The sequence below is a fragment of the Zosterops lateralis genome (assembly GCF_965231275.1).
Source record: "Zosterops lateralis genome assembly, chromosome: 5".
Lineage (NCBI taxonomy): Eukaryota > Metazoa > Chordata > Aves > Passeriformes > Zosteropidae > Zosterops > Zosterops lateralis.
The window spans coordinates 38,717,022-38,733,363 of record NC_139766.1 but is presented as its reverse complement, the minus strand read 5'-3'; the positions used below and the strand labels follow the sequence as shown (position 1 = coordinate 38,733,363).

The window sequence follows — 16,342 nt, the reverse complement described above, 5'->3', positions numbered from 1 at the left end:
CATGCTAATCTCCTCGTTAGCCAGTTGCTGCCTGACTGCTGTGCACAGAAAACTTCTTCAGGCAAACGAGCCTCTTGCCACCCAACACTTCTGCCCACAGTGGAAGTTCAGGCAGATGCTTCAACCTCTCCCAATATATCCACAGCAGGTCCATTACACCAGACACTTCTTCCACTAGGGAAAGCAGTTTATAACTATGGTGCACCTGATGAGACAGTAATTGCATCATGTACAGACTGAGATGGAGTTACATACCCTTTTCTGAAGTTTCTCACTGAAATAGGGAGTTGGGAAAAGATCAGCCAAGTCCACAGTTCTCTCTACAGTTTTTGCATTATAGTCGCCATTCCAAGCTTCTTACATCATGGAATCTGCAGCCTTTTTCTCTATGAGCAGAAATACCCTCCTAGGAATTCAGAAATCAAGTTCTGGGGATTTTATTGGCAAATTCTTTACAAGTAATTTATATTTAATGTTTGCATACACTATTTGCTCTAGCTGTTTGCTAAGAAAATATTTATTAGGATTGGAAGTTTAACATAATAAATCAAACACTTAACATTCACCGGACTTCAAACATAGATATAAAATACCTTACAAAAAATTTTAATGGAATTACACAAAGCAAATGCACAGGGTTTGTCTGTTTCTACACTGAATTAATCCCAAGCCAAAACCAAAAAAAATAACCCCCAAAAGATCACAAAAAAGGCATGATAAACTGCATTTTTTTCATTGTTGCACTGCTATGTAATAAGCCCTTTTTACAAACATTTACTCAATGTTAAAAAAATCAATTAAAAATGTATTCCATCTAACAGAACAACTGGATTAACAGCTGATTTTTAACTGACTTTACATCATGAAATTCTATTAATAGAGGTACCTTAGTCACTTAGTTTAAAATATGGAGAGTAGAGATAGAAAAAATTAACTTTTAGTAGTCTTTAATATAAAATGCACTAAATTTTCCAAAATAAGATTACGACACACTAGTGCCAATTTATGCTGACAAAAGCTGATATCAGCTTCTTTCTAACTAAAATTCATTTCACAAAACCTTTATATATTACATGAATATTCAAGTAAACTATTTAAAAGATTTAAAAATACAAAAACTGAATGATACAGTGTTTAAGAGAGATGGTTAATTTGGGAATGCTGTCATGTCCAACTATATATATTTATAGATATAATTTTTATTTTTTATTTTTAAGACCATCATGATACTACCCGATATTGCAAGAAATCTCTGTCATTAACATTTGATATTTTTCAATGTATAACTTCAAGAAAATGATAAGGATTTAACAGATCACTGTTTCTGTGTACTGTGTGACACTGAATCACCTTACTGGCTTCCCTTTGTAAAGTGCTGAGTAACAGCTAAATTACATCAGATTTGAATGGATTTAAACGGAGATGATGGTGCTCAGTGTCTTAGGAGAAAAAAAAATCACCATTAAACTGCTATAATCAAACAATTAAAAAATAAAACAAGTTCAGCTGAGTAGAGCATGTGTTCACCAGTGTCAACTCTGTAAAAAAACCCTGAAAGACTAACAAAGTATTTCTTGCAGGCTGCATTCTTTCTATCCATCAGCTGCAAGGACATTAAAAAAAATTATTTATGATTCAAACACTGGACACCTTCTCTGGCTGAAGGTGAGTTGCTCACTAGTTTTGGTCAAGTGGCTTTTGGGAAATTTTCAGAGCAAAATAACCCAGCGACAGGAAATTGGAATGGAAAATGCCAACCATGCACAGTTACCTTACTGCAGGAATTGAGTAACACATGCAGGACAAAGAAAAAGTCAGAACATAGCAAAGTAGCAATGGTTAAGAAGTTAGTAAAGTTTTCACAGTGTTTCATACAGCCTTTTACTTTAACACAAGTGCATCACTTACCACCACTACTGCTCAGACATTTTAAAACATCTCTTGGCCATGCAGATCATTTTGAGAAGAAAACAGCAAATTACACATCTTAGGCATTTTTAGACATTAAGTACAACTTATAATTTTATTTTTATATTCAGTCTTATTGAACAGGTGTTTTCAAGTTATATTTATTCTAAGTGTTGGGCTTTAACATTCCTTCCAATTTTGTTGGATCCTGAGCGCAAAATGCTCAAAGGCCTGGCCAAATATACAAATACAAAGCTAAGCTTTGTTCAAATAGCCAAGTTATTACATGAACAGAAGGTATAGGGAATTTCTTGTTGGCACTCCTAAATCTCTTCTTTCCTAACCTTGAGATGATCCTAACCTTGAGATGGTTTTGCTCAGTTGTTCACATACATCTTTGCCTCCTGGAAACATTACTCAGGTGAATCATGAAGAAGTAAAACTAGACTCAAGAACACCACTGACTTTTTTTTTTTTCTCTGTCCAAAGAAGAAAATACACATTTTTCCCCCATTTGGCAAATTCTATTTGACGCCACATCACCACCACTCAACATTAACTCATACAACAGAGACTTACTCCACTGTCAGACATAGCAGGGGGAAAATGTCCAGAGGATAAATGGGAGGCTCTTTATCAGATATAATTGCTTGCTCATAAGGAGAGAATCCAGCTTCCCCTTTGTAATTCTTTCATAAATTAATAATTTGTTAAAATCATAGTCACAAGAATTTTAGCTATTACACAAAATTCAAGTTTAAAAAAAAAAAAACAACCCAAGAATAAATTAGTTACAGCCTTGTAAACAATTGCTCATTTATGTAACATACTTGGGGAAAAAAATTCCTCTATATAATAAATCAGACAGTACAAGGCACACATCACACTTAAGAATTCAAAGTGATAAAACCAGCAGATGCTCTCATCTCCTTTGTTCGCTGGTGTAATTGTGCTATAGACACTGTAAAAATATGTCAATTTTTGTTTATATTACAGTCATTTGAAAATATTTAATGACTGTGCTTTTTCTGGCAAAATATTTGTGCTATTTTACAGTACAGCATGATTTGAAGCTCTTGGAATGAATCTTCTCAAATGTTCTCTACAAAACTGCCAGGGAAAAGGCCAGTCTTTCCATTTCGTTGCAGAGTGCCTTTGAACCAGCCATCCTCACGTTTTTTGTGCACAAAAACAATGTCACCTTCCTTAAGTTCAAGTTCTGCTTCACTCTGAGGAGGATAGGATACCACAACCCTGTACCTGTGTAAATAGAAAAAAATCACCTTCATTTCGGTTCTTTTTTTCTGCCCCCTCCCCTTTTTTTTAACCCAATACTTTTAAAAATATCTCTGTGCCTGCTGAAGCTTATGAACACAGGAAACTGTCTAGAACTGTTTGCTGAGTATGTAACAACTTAAAAGTATGTCTTGAACAGATAATAACAATAGCAACATAATAAATTTAAGGCAAATTCATGCATCTCCTATGATTGTTTTTTCACCAAGATCCCTGTAAAATACAGACAATGGTTAAATAACAGGAGAAAATTGTAAACATTTTTCCCAATATAAATTTTCAGACTCTTTCAGTCAGTGTGATTCAACAAGAATCAAAGCATTCACAGCAGTAGCTAGGGATAATTTTACAAGTGTATGTTTAATTTTTTATTATTCCAGCAATGGCTCTTAAGGAAAGGCAAAGAACAAAAGGAAGAAACCAACAAAACCTATTAATATGATCTGCTGTTTTATTTTCATTTTCCTTAGAAACTCTTCAAGACAACATATTCCATCTTATTTGGACACAGCTGCTCAACTTTTGTACTACTCTGTTAAAAACCATATTCAACTCAACAATTTTCTTAAGCACTTGGCGCAAAGTGTATTTTTTGAGTCACAGTAAAATCACTTTTCAAATATGAGTGCATTAAAAAGAGGCTACACTTCTGTTTTTAACATGCTTAACACCACCCAATCTCTCTGAAAGCTTCAGTTCACATCAACGTAAAACTCTATTACTTCATAGATTAAGATAATTCTTATCTTAATAAGCTTAAAATAATTTATTATTTTAATAAATTTCAATAATTGAACAATCTGATGAAAAGACAAAGTAACAGGATATAGTCTAGTAAAGGATGGAATGCCAATTATAGCTCAATTCACACATAATAAAACAAGCTAATTCTGTAATATTGGAGCAGACAAAGACACTGTGTTATAGTAGAATGTTTTGCTTAAGAACATATGAAACAAAAATTAAGTCTGTCCATACAGTTAAAAGTATTTAGAAAAGTATAGCCGCACTTCATAAATAATAAAAGTCTCTTAGGAAATCTAACTATAGCAAAACATATTTGGACTTAATTAGTTGTCAAATGTTATTTATTAATGACTTATAAGCCATGACTTTGTTTCAGTTGTGGCAATCCCCAGATTTCAGAGCACGGAATTATTACATTCATGCTTCATAAAAGCTACCAAGCCAATTACAAGATTTATTAGTGTGCAGCTCCAGAACACCCTGTATCCAACCTAGGCCTGCATTTACTTCTGCTGTGGGCAACTTGGGTTTTAATGCTGACTTAGGAAATGAGAACAAAATATTTTTAATAGACTGTAAGTTAAACTGAGACTGTAAACTGTGTGAAGGGCAAGATAGTAAAGGATAAAGAACTGCAATAAAGCTATGAAGAACTTCTTCTACTGTTGTTAACAAGCAAGTTGCTCCCAGGCTGAAAATTAACCAGCACACTACATAGTCTGTTAAAAAAATGAGTTTAAAGAAAGAATACCTGCCTGCCTCATCTTGCAGTCTGTCAAATACTGCCTTGTAAACGTTTGACTTGAAATATGCTTGTTTTCAGTCTCTAATTCTGTCAGCAACCTCTGGGCTCCCCTGAATTGAAAGACAAGTCTGTTCCCTGCTGCTGCTTGCTCCCATCTTGTCTTTGGCCTCCCCTGAGGATCATCAGCTAGCACAGAAACATTGTCTGGAGATTTCCATAGAGTGTCCAACAACCTCTGCAGTAATTTGCTACTTCTTGTTAAATTTCAGTTTCCCAACTGTTTTGATATTCATCTTGAAATCTAGTGTCTATAACAAAGCATAAGACCCCTAGTTTTAACATGTTATTTTACTGTATTTTTCAATTTTTAATGAACATTAATGAACATTTTTGCACATGTAAATCATGTGTGCTTCTTCAAATTTTCTGTCACAGTTTTCAAATCCTGTTTGCCCAGAGAGGTGATCAGACCCAGACCCATCACACATTCACACAGCTGTCTATCCAGATCACCCTGGATTAGCTTTGGAACAAAAACTATTTTTCTATTACTTATTTCATCACCTACAACATATTGCCAAAACTACTGATTTCATGCAGAATAAAAAGCTTATGCTTCAGCTCAAAAGTTCATTGCAAGGTCCCTGAAGAAAAAAATAATCATATTTACTAAGCATGACCTATGTTTTGGAAAAACAAGTTCATTCCCACATGTTTGAACCTTCCAAAACACTTTCTTCTATTCAGTATTTCAAAACGTTTTCACTGACTGAAGATAAAATTTGTAGATCTTTTGTGGTCACTTAATATTTTACATGCACCTAAGCTGTATAAGTATGAAGTTTTTCCTTTCTTCTATTACTTTGTCTGTCCTTTCATTAATTTTCCAAATATTATCCTAATTAGTTTTAATCAGCTAGTGACAAAATGTGAGTATTATAAAAATAATAGTACTTTAGCTTCCCAGAAGTAGCCAATACATTTGCCACCAGTTGTTTGCTGATATTCCTAATGTGTATGGCTGTATCCCACAGTGCTTTTGCTTTGTATTTGTGAATTTATTTTTGATTTTGAAGAGGGTGGCCTGTCTTTACATTTTCCCATTCTAGTTTTCATTTTTAATATTAGCATTTTTCATACTTTTCAGTAACATGGAAAAGATTCTATCTTTCATGTGTTTCTCCATTTCTTCGTTGCTTCTGTTTCACTGGACACAAAATACCGCTTAAGCTGTGGTTGATTTTTGGACAATTATTTGTGTTTTTCCTGATCAACAAGTGAATAATAATACTTTCTTACATGCAGAAAATTGTAGTGGAGAGAAACACAGAAAGCTGGAATTAACCTCCATTACACAAGTTAAACTAATAAATATTACTCAGCTTCTTAATTTAGCTTTTTTTTCCTTGCCCTTAGAATTTTTACTTTCCAGTTCAAGTGTGCCCTGCTGTTGTGCTCAACTTGTGTCTTCTGAGTGGGTGCCTTGACTCCTACAGATCACCAATGCCCATGGAGGTAGAGTGATTCTCAAAATTTATTACCAGCATTAAATGGTGCCAGATGTGGGAAGGCTTGCTGCCCTATAAAGCCACTGGCCTGCTCACTGGGAGCAGATGTTACACCAGTCATTTTGTGGTAGATGAAATTACTTAGGGTCACTTTAATCACAGAACAAAATTACTGCTTTTCTTTCACTGTAACTGAATGAAAGATACATTTTATAATTTAGGATATGCAGTGTATTTAGGTTCAACTTCAAGTCTCTAACACCACTGTGGTGTGCTGGGTAGTTTGTTATTACAATGCTGTATATTTACTGTAAGATTTAAGGCTATTTAAGCAACATTTCCCTCTAAAAGAGAAAGCTCGTGAAAAGAGCTTTAAGTTTTCTTTTAACTTTTATAGAAAAAGTAAACTCCTCAGATAATTAAATTCCTCTATATTCATAGCATAGCATGTCTCACCCTGGGAATTGCAGGGAGTTGAGTCTATCTTTGTAAAGAAAACATAATGATCCTTGGCCTTGTCAGCACTGCATCAATACAAGAAATCACCTCAAGACAACCTAGGTATTGGCTGGAGAATCAGAAGAAATAAGTGAGCCCCACTGCAGAGTCTCAGGTAACAGGAATTTTCCAAAGTGGAGAATCAAACTGGAATTCTCCAGTTACATTCTAATCTGTGACTGGAATTGTGAGATGTAAGAGCAGAATAATCTGAGCAGGAGGTTTCTCTGCTCTTCAGCTTTTTGTTGAGCTTATCTTCATGAATATTTGCCTCCCTAACTCAAATTTTCACTGAAGATGCCATATGATTCTTACCCACCACATCTACCAGACTGCTGAAGAGTAATCAATGCTTATAAATTACTTTTTAAGTATTATTAACTGTCACATTTTAAGAAATTTAGCCAAAGGAAATGTGCAAGAGCAAATTAGCAGGAAAGAAAAAATTTAACCCTGTCCTGAAAAGGACAAAGGGAACTCAGATGAAATTCTGTCTAAATACACTGACAAAAACGTAACAATTCTGCATGACTACCTACCACTGAGAATTATCTTGTAGCAATGATTCTTCAGTAGCAATTATCACTTAAATAATAGTAAAGATAAACAGAATGTTTGAGTGTATGTTATTACTAGATCAATAAAAATATACAGCATCATTTTCTGTAAGTAGTTCTGAGAAAAAAAAATCCATCATGGAAGTGAAAAAACTACCTTTTGTGATGATAGAAAGAGCTTTATGCTAATATGCACTGGTTATGCCAGAATAAATTTAGTATTATTTTCACATTCAAAGCATAAAAACATATTAATATGCCAAACAGAATTATGATAATGTGAAAATGTTATTCTTAAGGAAGTGTCTTTCAGGTTTTATTTTCCATGTATACGTGTGAATCTACTTCACAAGTTCAGTATGAAATAGAAATCTCTTGCAAGGAAATTGTGTAGGAACAGAAATAACCTTTCAAAAATATTAGCGGTATGACATAAGTGAACTAAAAGACAAATAGAAAGTTATATACTGTCTAGATTTTAAGACATGGATATAGCTTAAGGTAGTGGACCTCTGGAAGTACAACTGGATGCCCACACACCTTGAGATAAAAGCATCAGAACAAAATCTACAATAGTCACCTTCAATCAGTTCAGTCCTAGAGCTGTTCATATTGTAACTCTACCATTTTTTCTCTGTACACCACACAATCCTGGAGCTGCTGCAAAAGAAATCCCATGACACTCTTCATACTGCTTGCCTGCTACCAGGAAGAATAAAAGATCCTATAGTTAGAAAACTGCCACTTCCTTCACAATCTACTGAGGATTTGAAACTTAAAAACTATAGGTGGACAAAAAGTGACAGAAAATTTAAGCCACTGCCTGTCAGTCTCAGAGTCCAGACAACTGTATGGTTTTTAGACTCACTTGTCAGAGCACAGAGGCCACCCAATAGCCTGTGTGGATGCACAGCCATGGGGCATTCAGGCAGTAAAAAGTATCTTTTCAAAAGCTCAAGAAATCAAATATTAAGATGCCTACACATAGATAGATAAAGGTCACATTCACCATATATTTAGGTCGGCAGCTATACACTGCTAAAGATCAGGATTAACCTGATACTCCTAAGTGCAAGAATATAATGTGCTTCTGTTTTGAAAAATAGGAGACCTTTTTTGTCTACCTCAGTTCTCATACCAAACCTGTGATCAACAAATATAAACACGAGTACTGGTTGATAATTAAATAAAGAATTGTGAAAAAATAAGTTTGATCTTGCTATAAAATCTCAGCATTTTGCAGCAGCTCTAACACACCCTACAAGTGCAGGAGAAAGGATTCTGTGTTGGTTTGCCCAAGCCTAGGTGCGGAGGATCATTTACCTTTCACAGACAAGGGGCCTGCAGTCATTGAGGACCGGCCCCAGCGATGAGCAGGGCTGGCGCGGCGGCGGGGCGATGGGGACGGAGGAGTCCAGGGGAGCGGCTTTGCGGTGCGGAGCCTCCTGTGCCAGCCCCGAGGGCTCCCCGTCGGCGGGGCAGGGGCCAGCCTTGCTGTGAGTGTTGGCTGATGGAATCTCTGGCCCCACTGCACCTTGCAGGGCCAGCTCTGCCGCAGCCTGCTCAGCCTCCAGGGTGGGTGACGCCGGAGGTGACGCTCGAGGCTTTCGTTTAGTGGATGCTCCAGAAAGTAGCTTCAGCAAACCTTTTTTTTCTTTCTGTAAACCAAAAGCAGCGCCCCATTTTAGAAAAAAATTCTCCCATAAAGAACTGAACACTTCCTTCTGATAGGTGATATCGTGCTCAGAGAGGACACAGTAAATTACGAGGACGTACGTGATATTAGAGAGATAATGATGAAAATTATAAAAGAAAAAGAAAATTAACATTTTAAAGAGAAAAAAAGCATGTAATTTAAATCATAACCGGGCTATGTCCTTTCACTGTGTTAGGTTAAAGTGTAACTTAAAATGAAATGGCTCTGTCCCAAAAGGTTGTCTAGAAAAAGGTATGAGGAGTTAAGACTCCCACAAAAGGAATCTAAGAAGGAAAACATTTCATTAATGTGGATGTTTCTAGGAAGACAATGAATCATTCAAACCAAGCAGGGAGAAAAGTCTGCTCTGGAAGCTTCTGTTTAGGTAAGTTTCTTGTATTTATCCTCCTTTAGCAATGGAAGACCTTCATGATTTAACAAAAATTCACCCCGAAGGGAATGCATTGTGTTTTGCTGCTCTGCTAAAGGAGAGGATTGTAAACATTCTTTTTGCTTGTCCAGACAAGAATCTCTGAAGACTTACCTACCCCGAAGAAAATTATTTAAGTAGCTTTTGTGTTTCTTGTCTTTTTTTTTTTTAAGGGGTGTGGCAGTGATCTTCTTACCAACCCTTTGACTGAGTGAATTTAGTGCTTATGAGAGGTGCCAGATTGTAAGCCCTGGAGACAAAAATAATATTTAACCATAGACAGAGAACTAAGCATGAGCATTGAGAATTTATTTTTTTTTTGATAGCCTGGAATGTAGTAGATTTAGTGAATAAAAATCCTCAGTCCTTTTTCCAAGTCTCCAATAACTTAGAGCCATTTCAGCAAATATCTGCTGTCTAGCAAATGTCAAAGATAAAGATAAACTCAGAGAAATTAAAACAACCCACACGTATTAGCATCATTCACCTTAAACTACAAATAAGTTTTCTCTAAGGGCACCTCAGTCTGAGGTCTACAGCTAAAGTAATTTTAAAATAAAATTTTAGGCACGTCCATTCAACAATAATCAACAAAAAATAACTAAAAAGTGGCTGACATTAGTGTACAGTTTACAATTAAAATCTCCATAAACTTCACTAAGGAGTACATGTGACTGAAGTGTAGTAAGGTTAAGTCTAAAACATTTGAGATGTAAAGACATTTCTCACAAGGAGAAAAAACGTTTTCTAACTACATCACAACTGTAAACCAAAATCAATTACAAAGCTAGAAGAATTTTTCTGACACTAATATAACATAATCACATGCCTTGGTGAACAGTGAGAATGAGTTTACACACACAGGAAATACTTCAAATAGAAGGAAGGAAAGCAGGACCATTACAAACTCCGCTGTCCTACACTTAAAAAATATGGTTATGTGCATTTTTCCTTTGTCCAATAAACATTGCTGGTAATGTGTTTTTCATAATATCTCAGAAAGGTAACCTAAAAGAATTCTGATTTTCATATTATTTTATTAGATTGAAATTTTTACATTCCTGCAAGTTTATGTAGATTTTTTAGGTTGTGTTGTTAAATCTCTTAAAATATTGTATGATGAAAATAGGAGAATTCAAGGGAATTATTTTATTCTCTACCCACCTTGCCATCCTTGTCTGTTTTACTGACAGCAGCATTTCCACCAGCTGTTAAAGCACTCTCTGGAGATGCAGGAGCTCCAGGGTGAGTACTTGCAGTTTTCCCACTGATATCTGCCTCCAAAGATGAAGTAGCAATGTTAGGAGAATTCAAAGAAGCTGCTGTACATGCCAGTGGGATGGTTGAGCGGTTCACATTCACAGCTGTGACATAAGCAGCAGTATTTGGAAGCTGAGGCTGGAGCTGCTGGGAGGCAACAGAGTGGTGGGGAATGATCACAGCTGCAGGAATAAGGCATGTTGGACTTTGTGCTTGTATGGGTGTGACTGCTGCCGTAGGTCTTTCTTGACTATGTGAGGCAACTAGAACAAAAGAATGAAATGTGAGAGTCACCTTTTCACAAGACACACAAAGTGAGGTACAATTACTGTGTTACAGCTAATCAATCACAAGAAGTATTCTTCTTACCTTTCAAACTTCCATTTATACTACTATAGTGACATGATGCACACCACCAAATCTATTTCTCCTGAATAAAGCTGTTGCATATGCTGCTTGCACCAGCACTGCAACTTCCCTGTTGTGAAGATATCCAAGCTGCTATGTCAAATGCTTCACATATGGACAGATGCAAAGTGAAGATTACACTTTAGTACCTAAGAGCTAGCTAAATACTGCCTGGAACTTGTTTGGTCCTTTTAATATGACATGTATTTGTCAGGGCATATAAAGGGAAGTAGGAAGAAACACACCTTATAGAAGCTGCTACAAATATAATTAGATTGTTTCCAGAAAACTATTCACAAAATCCACAACAGATTTCACAGGTCTTTCAAACAATAAGCACAGTGGCAATTACTGCTATGAGTGCTTTCTCTGAAAACATAAGCTGTTGTCTCTTGGGATGTTTAAATATGGAAAGTGGATTTACTCATACCCCTGTGAAAGGAAAGGAATATCTACACTGGAAGCTGGAGAATTGCACAGGGCTGAGTATATTAACCTGGGTTGCAATGCAAAGCTGCAAAGCACAGAGCTTGCATGAACTAATTTTTCCCTTCCAAGAAGTAACACTGCTGTTAAAGTCATATGGCAAATCATATATGCACGCTGTTGGACCATTCCAACAGCTTGGGCATCTCTGCACCACTGGGTGGTATGAAATGTATGAAATGCAGACACCTCCACTGAACAATATGAGGGAAAATGTAACACCCCAGCACTGCACAACTTCCTTCCTTCAAATACTTTGAAACTTTCTATCTAAGAAGGGGTCATCCCTCTAGCTTGGCACATGTATATCTGATTGTATCATTTTTTGATTTTTCAGATCCTAATACAATTTCAGACTTGTTATAAGTGAAATCCTGGAACCAAACCTCTAGCACTTGCACTTTTCATTCTGCTTTCTATAAATTCCTCTGGTAATTTGGTTAGATTGCAACAGTGTATTAGAAAGACTGACAAAGGTCCCAAATTTTATATAACAATCCTACAGTATTATACCCAATTACAATCTCTGCAATAACACAAATTCTTTCTTTTTTATTAAAAAAAGGCACATCACTTATATGCTATGTCTAATTTTTTGATAATCTCTTCTGCTGTACCCGACCCTTTCAAACTCTTGAGTAGCATGAACATTTCAAAAGACAGATAAAAAGATTTTTTTTTGTCAAAAAACAATTATTAATGCTGGCTTTTGTTCATGAGACAACAACAGTTCTCCTAGAAGTAGCTGCTGTTCTTCAAGATATGTACACACTCACATGCAATTTATGTATGACAAGCATGGGAGAGCTTTCTGGCTTTGTTTTCATATTGCTGATGGAATTGATAGGAAAAATGCTTCAAGTAATCCTATTTTCATATAGATTATCCTTTAATGAATAAGCAGAATTTTATTTATAGATCCTTCCAATCAAAGGATGTGTACTCCCTCAGTAAAAGGTGATGTCAAGCAACGTCTCACTAAGATCATTTGAAGAATGGTCCTTGAAGCCCTGAGCTAAACTGAAGCTGGAGCCCTGCATTAACCTGTGAAGCCTCACCCAGATCTGTATTTGTGACTAACTGCACACCTTTGCAAAATCCAATGTTAAGTTCTCTGTGGTGGGAGTCCAGTCCCTTTGAATTCTTCATTTTGGACCTGAAAACTCGGTAGGAAGTATGTTGTCACATTTGTCAGCTGAATGGAAGTGTAAAAGCTTATTCATCTTGACAGGGGTGCAGAGCTGTAGGGACAGAAAGGCCTCTGGAACCCACAGGAGCTTTCCCCTTTGTGTTGTCACTTGCAAACTCCTAGGCAGCTCAAAACAAGGATTTAAAGGAGAAACCACCTGTGCCTAAGAGGCAGGAAAGTACAGATGCTTTGCTTAGTTTCTCTTACCAGTTGCCAGCAGCATCTGGTTATTTTTATTTAAAGGCAAAGAATAAAGTTGTTACAGAGGACTAAAACACCTGCTCCAGCTTCAGATCAGACTGGAGGAAGACAGGGCCAATTAAGGAAATAAAAGAACTGAAAACATGTACATATCCTACCTTCAAAAGCAAACCTGGTGCTGACATCTGAACATGCACAGGGTGTTTTAGGTGATACATGACTCTGAAAAGTGGGCTAATCCATGGATCTTGAAACCAGAAGAAATAACCCTTCTTATGGGGATAAGAGAGCATACCATTACCATTTTTTGCTATCTCTTGCTCTGCTATTAAGAACCCTGGGATTAGAAAAGCCTTTTTTGTCATGATACTCAGTCAGGAGATCATAGACCCTAAATTCAAGGCTGAAAGGTTAAACATTGGGTTAGCCTGAAATGGGAGTTTTCCTTTTTTCCTTTTTTTTTTTGAGGCCCTTGAAGCAACTGGAACAGATTTGGGTCCAGTGGTGTGGTATTTTCTTAGCCTGGCAAATCCACAGAGGAGTGCATAGATTTGGCAAACTAAAACTCTTGAAAACACCACTATCGGTCTTTTTGGACCTGCATTTAAATAACAAGAAAGCATGTTTCACTATGATGTGGCCTGCCTCAGACAGTAAATGAAGAGTTACACCTTTCAGAAATACAGAATTTTATTACATAGATCATATAGATCTTGAAGCCAGTATAGCCTTAGTGTTTCAGAGTCAAAGCTGAAAGAAGTTACAGTCAAGGTTAGAGAAAAAACTGGAATGCCTAAGGACCAAACCTGAGCCAGAGATGTGAAAAGGAACACTAAAGGTATTCAAAGATGTTAGAAGGTAATTTAGAAGTGAATGCTAAATTAGTGCAATCTGTAGCTCTTATGCAGTTAACACACAAAAAATAAGCTATGACTCAGATGTTCTTATCGCTTTTATTACTATATGAATTGTGTATGAGTGAGGAAGCTCAAAGAACATCTCCATCCCGGATACTTCTAGAACAACAAAAAAAGAAATATTCCACCTTTATGCATATAAATTCCTAATAGCGGGAGTACGTACATACACACAGTTGCTTAGAGAAGAATAATAAAAGATCTAACAACTCAGACTGTCATTTCAGAAAACATTCAACTCTAAACAATGACATTAAGAAAAGCTTTTAAAGACCTCAGCATATTCTTACATAGACTCTCACAGCAGTCATTTGTCAAGATGGACTAGAGTCCAGTTTGCCTACCACACGTAACAAATTTCAGGGTTTTTTTTTACCTGTTCTAACTGCATTTCGAGCCTGGTTGACGGTCATTTGTCCTGTCACATGCATAAGAACCTTGGTTTGTGGACTGGTTTGGATATGTGCTGCAGAAACCACTGCTGTGGGCACTGTGCTGGAGTTCACTGCCACGCCATTCCCCTGGAGCTTCTGCGATGTTCCACTAGCAGTGGAAGGGCTGACCATAGTCACCACCCGTCCTGTCTGGCCAGCAGTAGACATGGGAACTTTTGTTTGTGATGCACTTGTCACCGTCCTGCCAAAATTTAAAGCAAACACTGAAACACAACTGAAAAAAAAATTAGCTAGTTACTAAAATCCACAGGTCTTCTATTATGCAATTTTTGCATTTAATACAATAACAGAATAATTTTGGATTTGAAACTAGCTAAACTATTTAGACACTTGTATAATACTGTACCTTGTAACTGGAGCCACATAATTTCCAGGAAAAACGCCAATCTTGCTCGTATGCATGGAAGTTCCCTTGAACCAGCCGTCTTGGCAGCGTTCAAACACTAGGAACATTTCTCCTTTCCGCAGTTCCAGTTCATCTTCTTTTCGAGGAGTGTAGGGGTAGATAGCAATATACCTAAAAGACAGGAAAAGAGATGTCAGAACTATATTTCAAACTGCAAAACTGGAAGCTCCTGTGCAAACTTCAGTGCAAAAGAAAAAGATGTGTTACTAGAAATTGAAGTCTATGGGTAAGGTGGTTAGCAGCTAATTCACTTGTAAAGTTTATTTCCTTTAAGGTTTTCTAAACAACACCAAAGTATAATACAGAGCATTTGAAATAATGTTGAGAGTTCAGAAACATTTACATTTTTTCATTAGAAAAAAAAATTCTTAGGAAAAAAAGTTGAAGCTGAAGCTCCTGTAGTTGCATCTTGGAATGTTCCTAGGGAACTTTTCAAATAGGATTGCACAGTTCTCTATTATTAGAAAGTGATACTGTTTTAACCACCACAGTGTTCTATTTTCTGCCACATTTGAACCTAAAAAAACTATTTGAACCCTATATACCATTATTGACCCAGGCCTATGGAAAAGAGCATTCCAATAAATCCCATTTTCTCTAAAATATACTTTTCACAAGAGGCAGCCAATTAAGTAGATGCGTAGACTATCCCCTTCTATGAAAAAGGATCCACAGTTGCTTGCAGTGCTAGTCTTTCCCACTCCCCTTGTAACCCCAAGGGCAAAAAAGTGGCTTTACAAAATCATTCTTTCATCAAAATTGTCTCTTGTGCACAGTAACAACAGCATTAACTTCATGCTTCTCCTTTTCGCATTACATTTTTAGCCCTTGCTGTCCACCCAAGAAACTCTGCAATATCTACGAAAATCCTTTGAAGGCAATACAGGTACCCAAAGCAAGCAAAAAATACACTTTAAAGGCAACATGGTACACTGGCAGCAGAAGGCTTCATGGGTACATGATTCAGCAGTGATCTACAAAGCCACACACTGAAGCTCTGTGGAAAAGCAATTGATCTGCTTTAATTGATGTTCATTAACTTCCTTTTTAGCTAATTTATTTCAAATTTCACTAGTATCCTCGTATAGAGCAACCCTTTGAAGACAGAGGATGTGAGTAAATGAGATGGGAACTTGATTAACTGCACTAGGTGCAATAATCCATAAGAATCAGCCTGACACCAAGAAACAGCCCAAATCCAAATGCACCTGCTACACAAGAAGGGTGCTTTTTTGGAGTGGGAGGAAACCTGGTGGGAAGATAACAAGAACAGAACAAAAGCAGTCCTTATTCAAACTCGTCCCATTAGATGGTTCAGGACTTCCTGACTTTTACTTTTTTTTTAAATCGTTCTTATTCCCCAAGCTGCACACAAAGAAGTTTTTAAGAAGAAAGATGTTGTTAGCAACACATGTTAATATACCAAATATTTTCACCCAAAAGGATGACGCACGTTTGCTTGTATTACAAGCATGAAGACATAATGCTAACTAGCAGCTTTCTGCCTTCATCTCAAATTGCCACCCACTAATTAAGTGCACTGTAGAATCTTCAGTCAAATTTCAATTGCAACTGACAAGTAGTCTGACAGTAACATGTTTAACAGTCTAAATTAAATACAGCACTTGCTGTGTT

General features: G+C 36.6%; 1 protein-coding gene across 3 annotated transcripts in view; it reads right to left on the bottom strand.

Moving 5' to 3' along the window:
* SH3RF1 (SH3 domain containing ring finger 1) overlaps positions 1-16,342 on the bottom strand; it is an 82,884-nt gene continuing 66,542 nt past the window's right edge. For 2 of the 3 annotated variants that reach the window (XM_083862408.1, XM_083862409.1), the window contains exons 8-12: positions 14,648-14,818; positions 14,223-14,482; positions 10,550-10,908; positions 8,583-8,917; positions 1-3,168 (exon numbers count right to left, since the gene is read on the bottom strand). In XM_083862408.1, the coding sequence (XP_083718534.1) occupies positions 3,000-3,168; positions 8,583-8,917; positions 10,550-10,908; positions 14,223-14,482; positions 14,648-14,818 (1,294 nt within the window). In that variant the 3' untranslated portion in view covers positions 1-2,999. Of the gene's footprint in view, positions 3,169-8,582; positions 8,918-9,499; positions 9,636-10,549; positions 10,909-14,222; positions 14,483-14,647; positions 14,819-16,342 lie in introns of those variants that run through there. The other variant, XR_014590230.1, reaches the window with a different exon arrangement.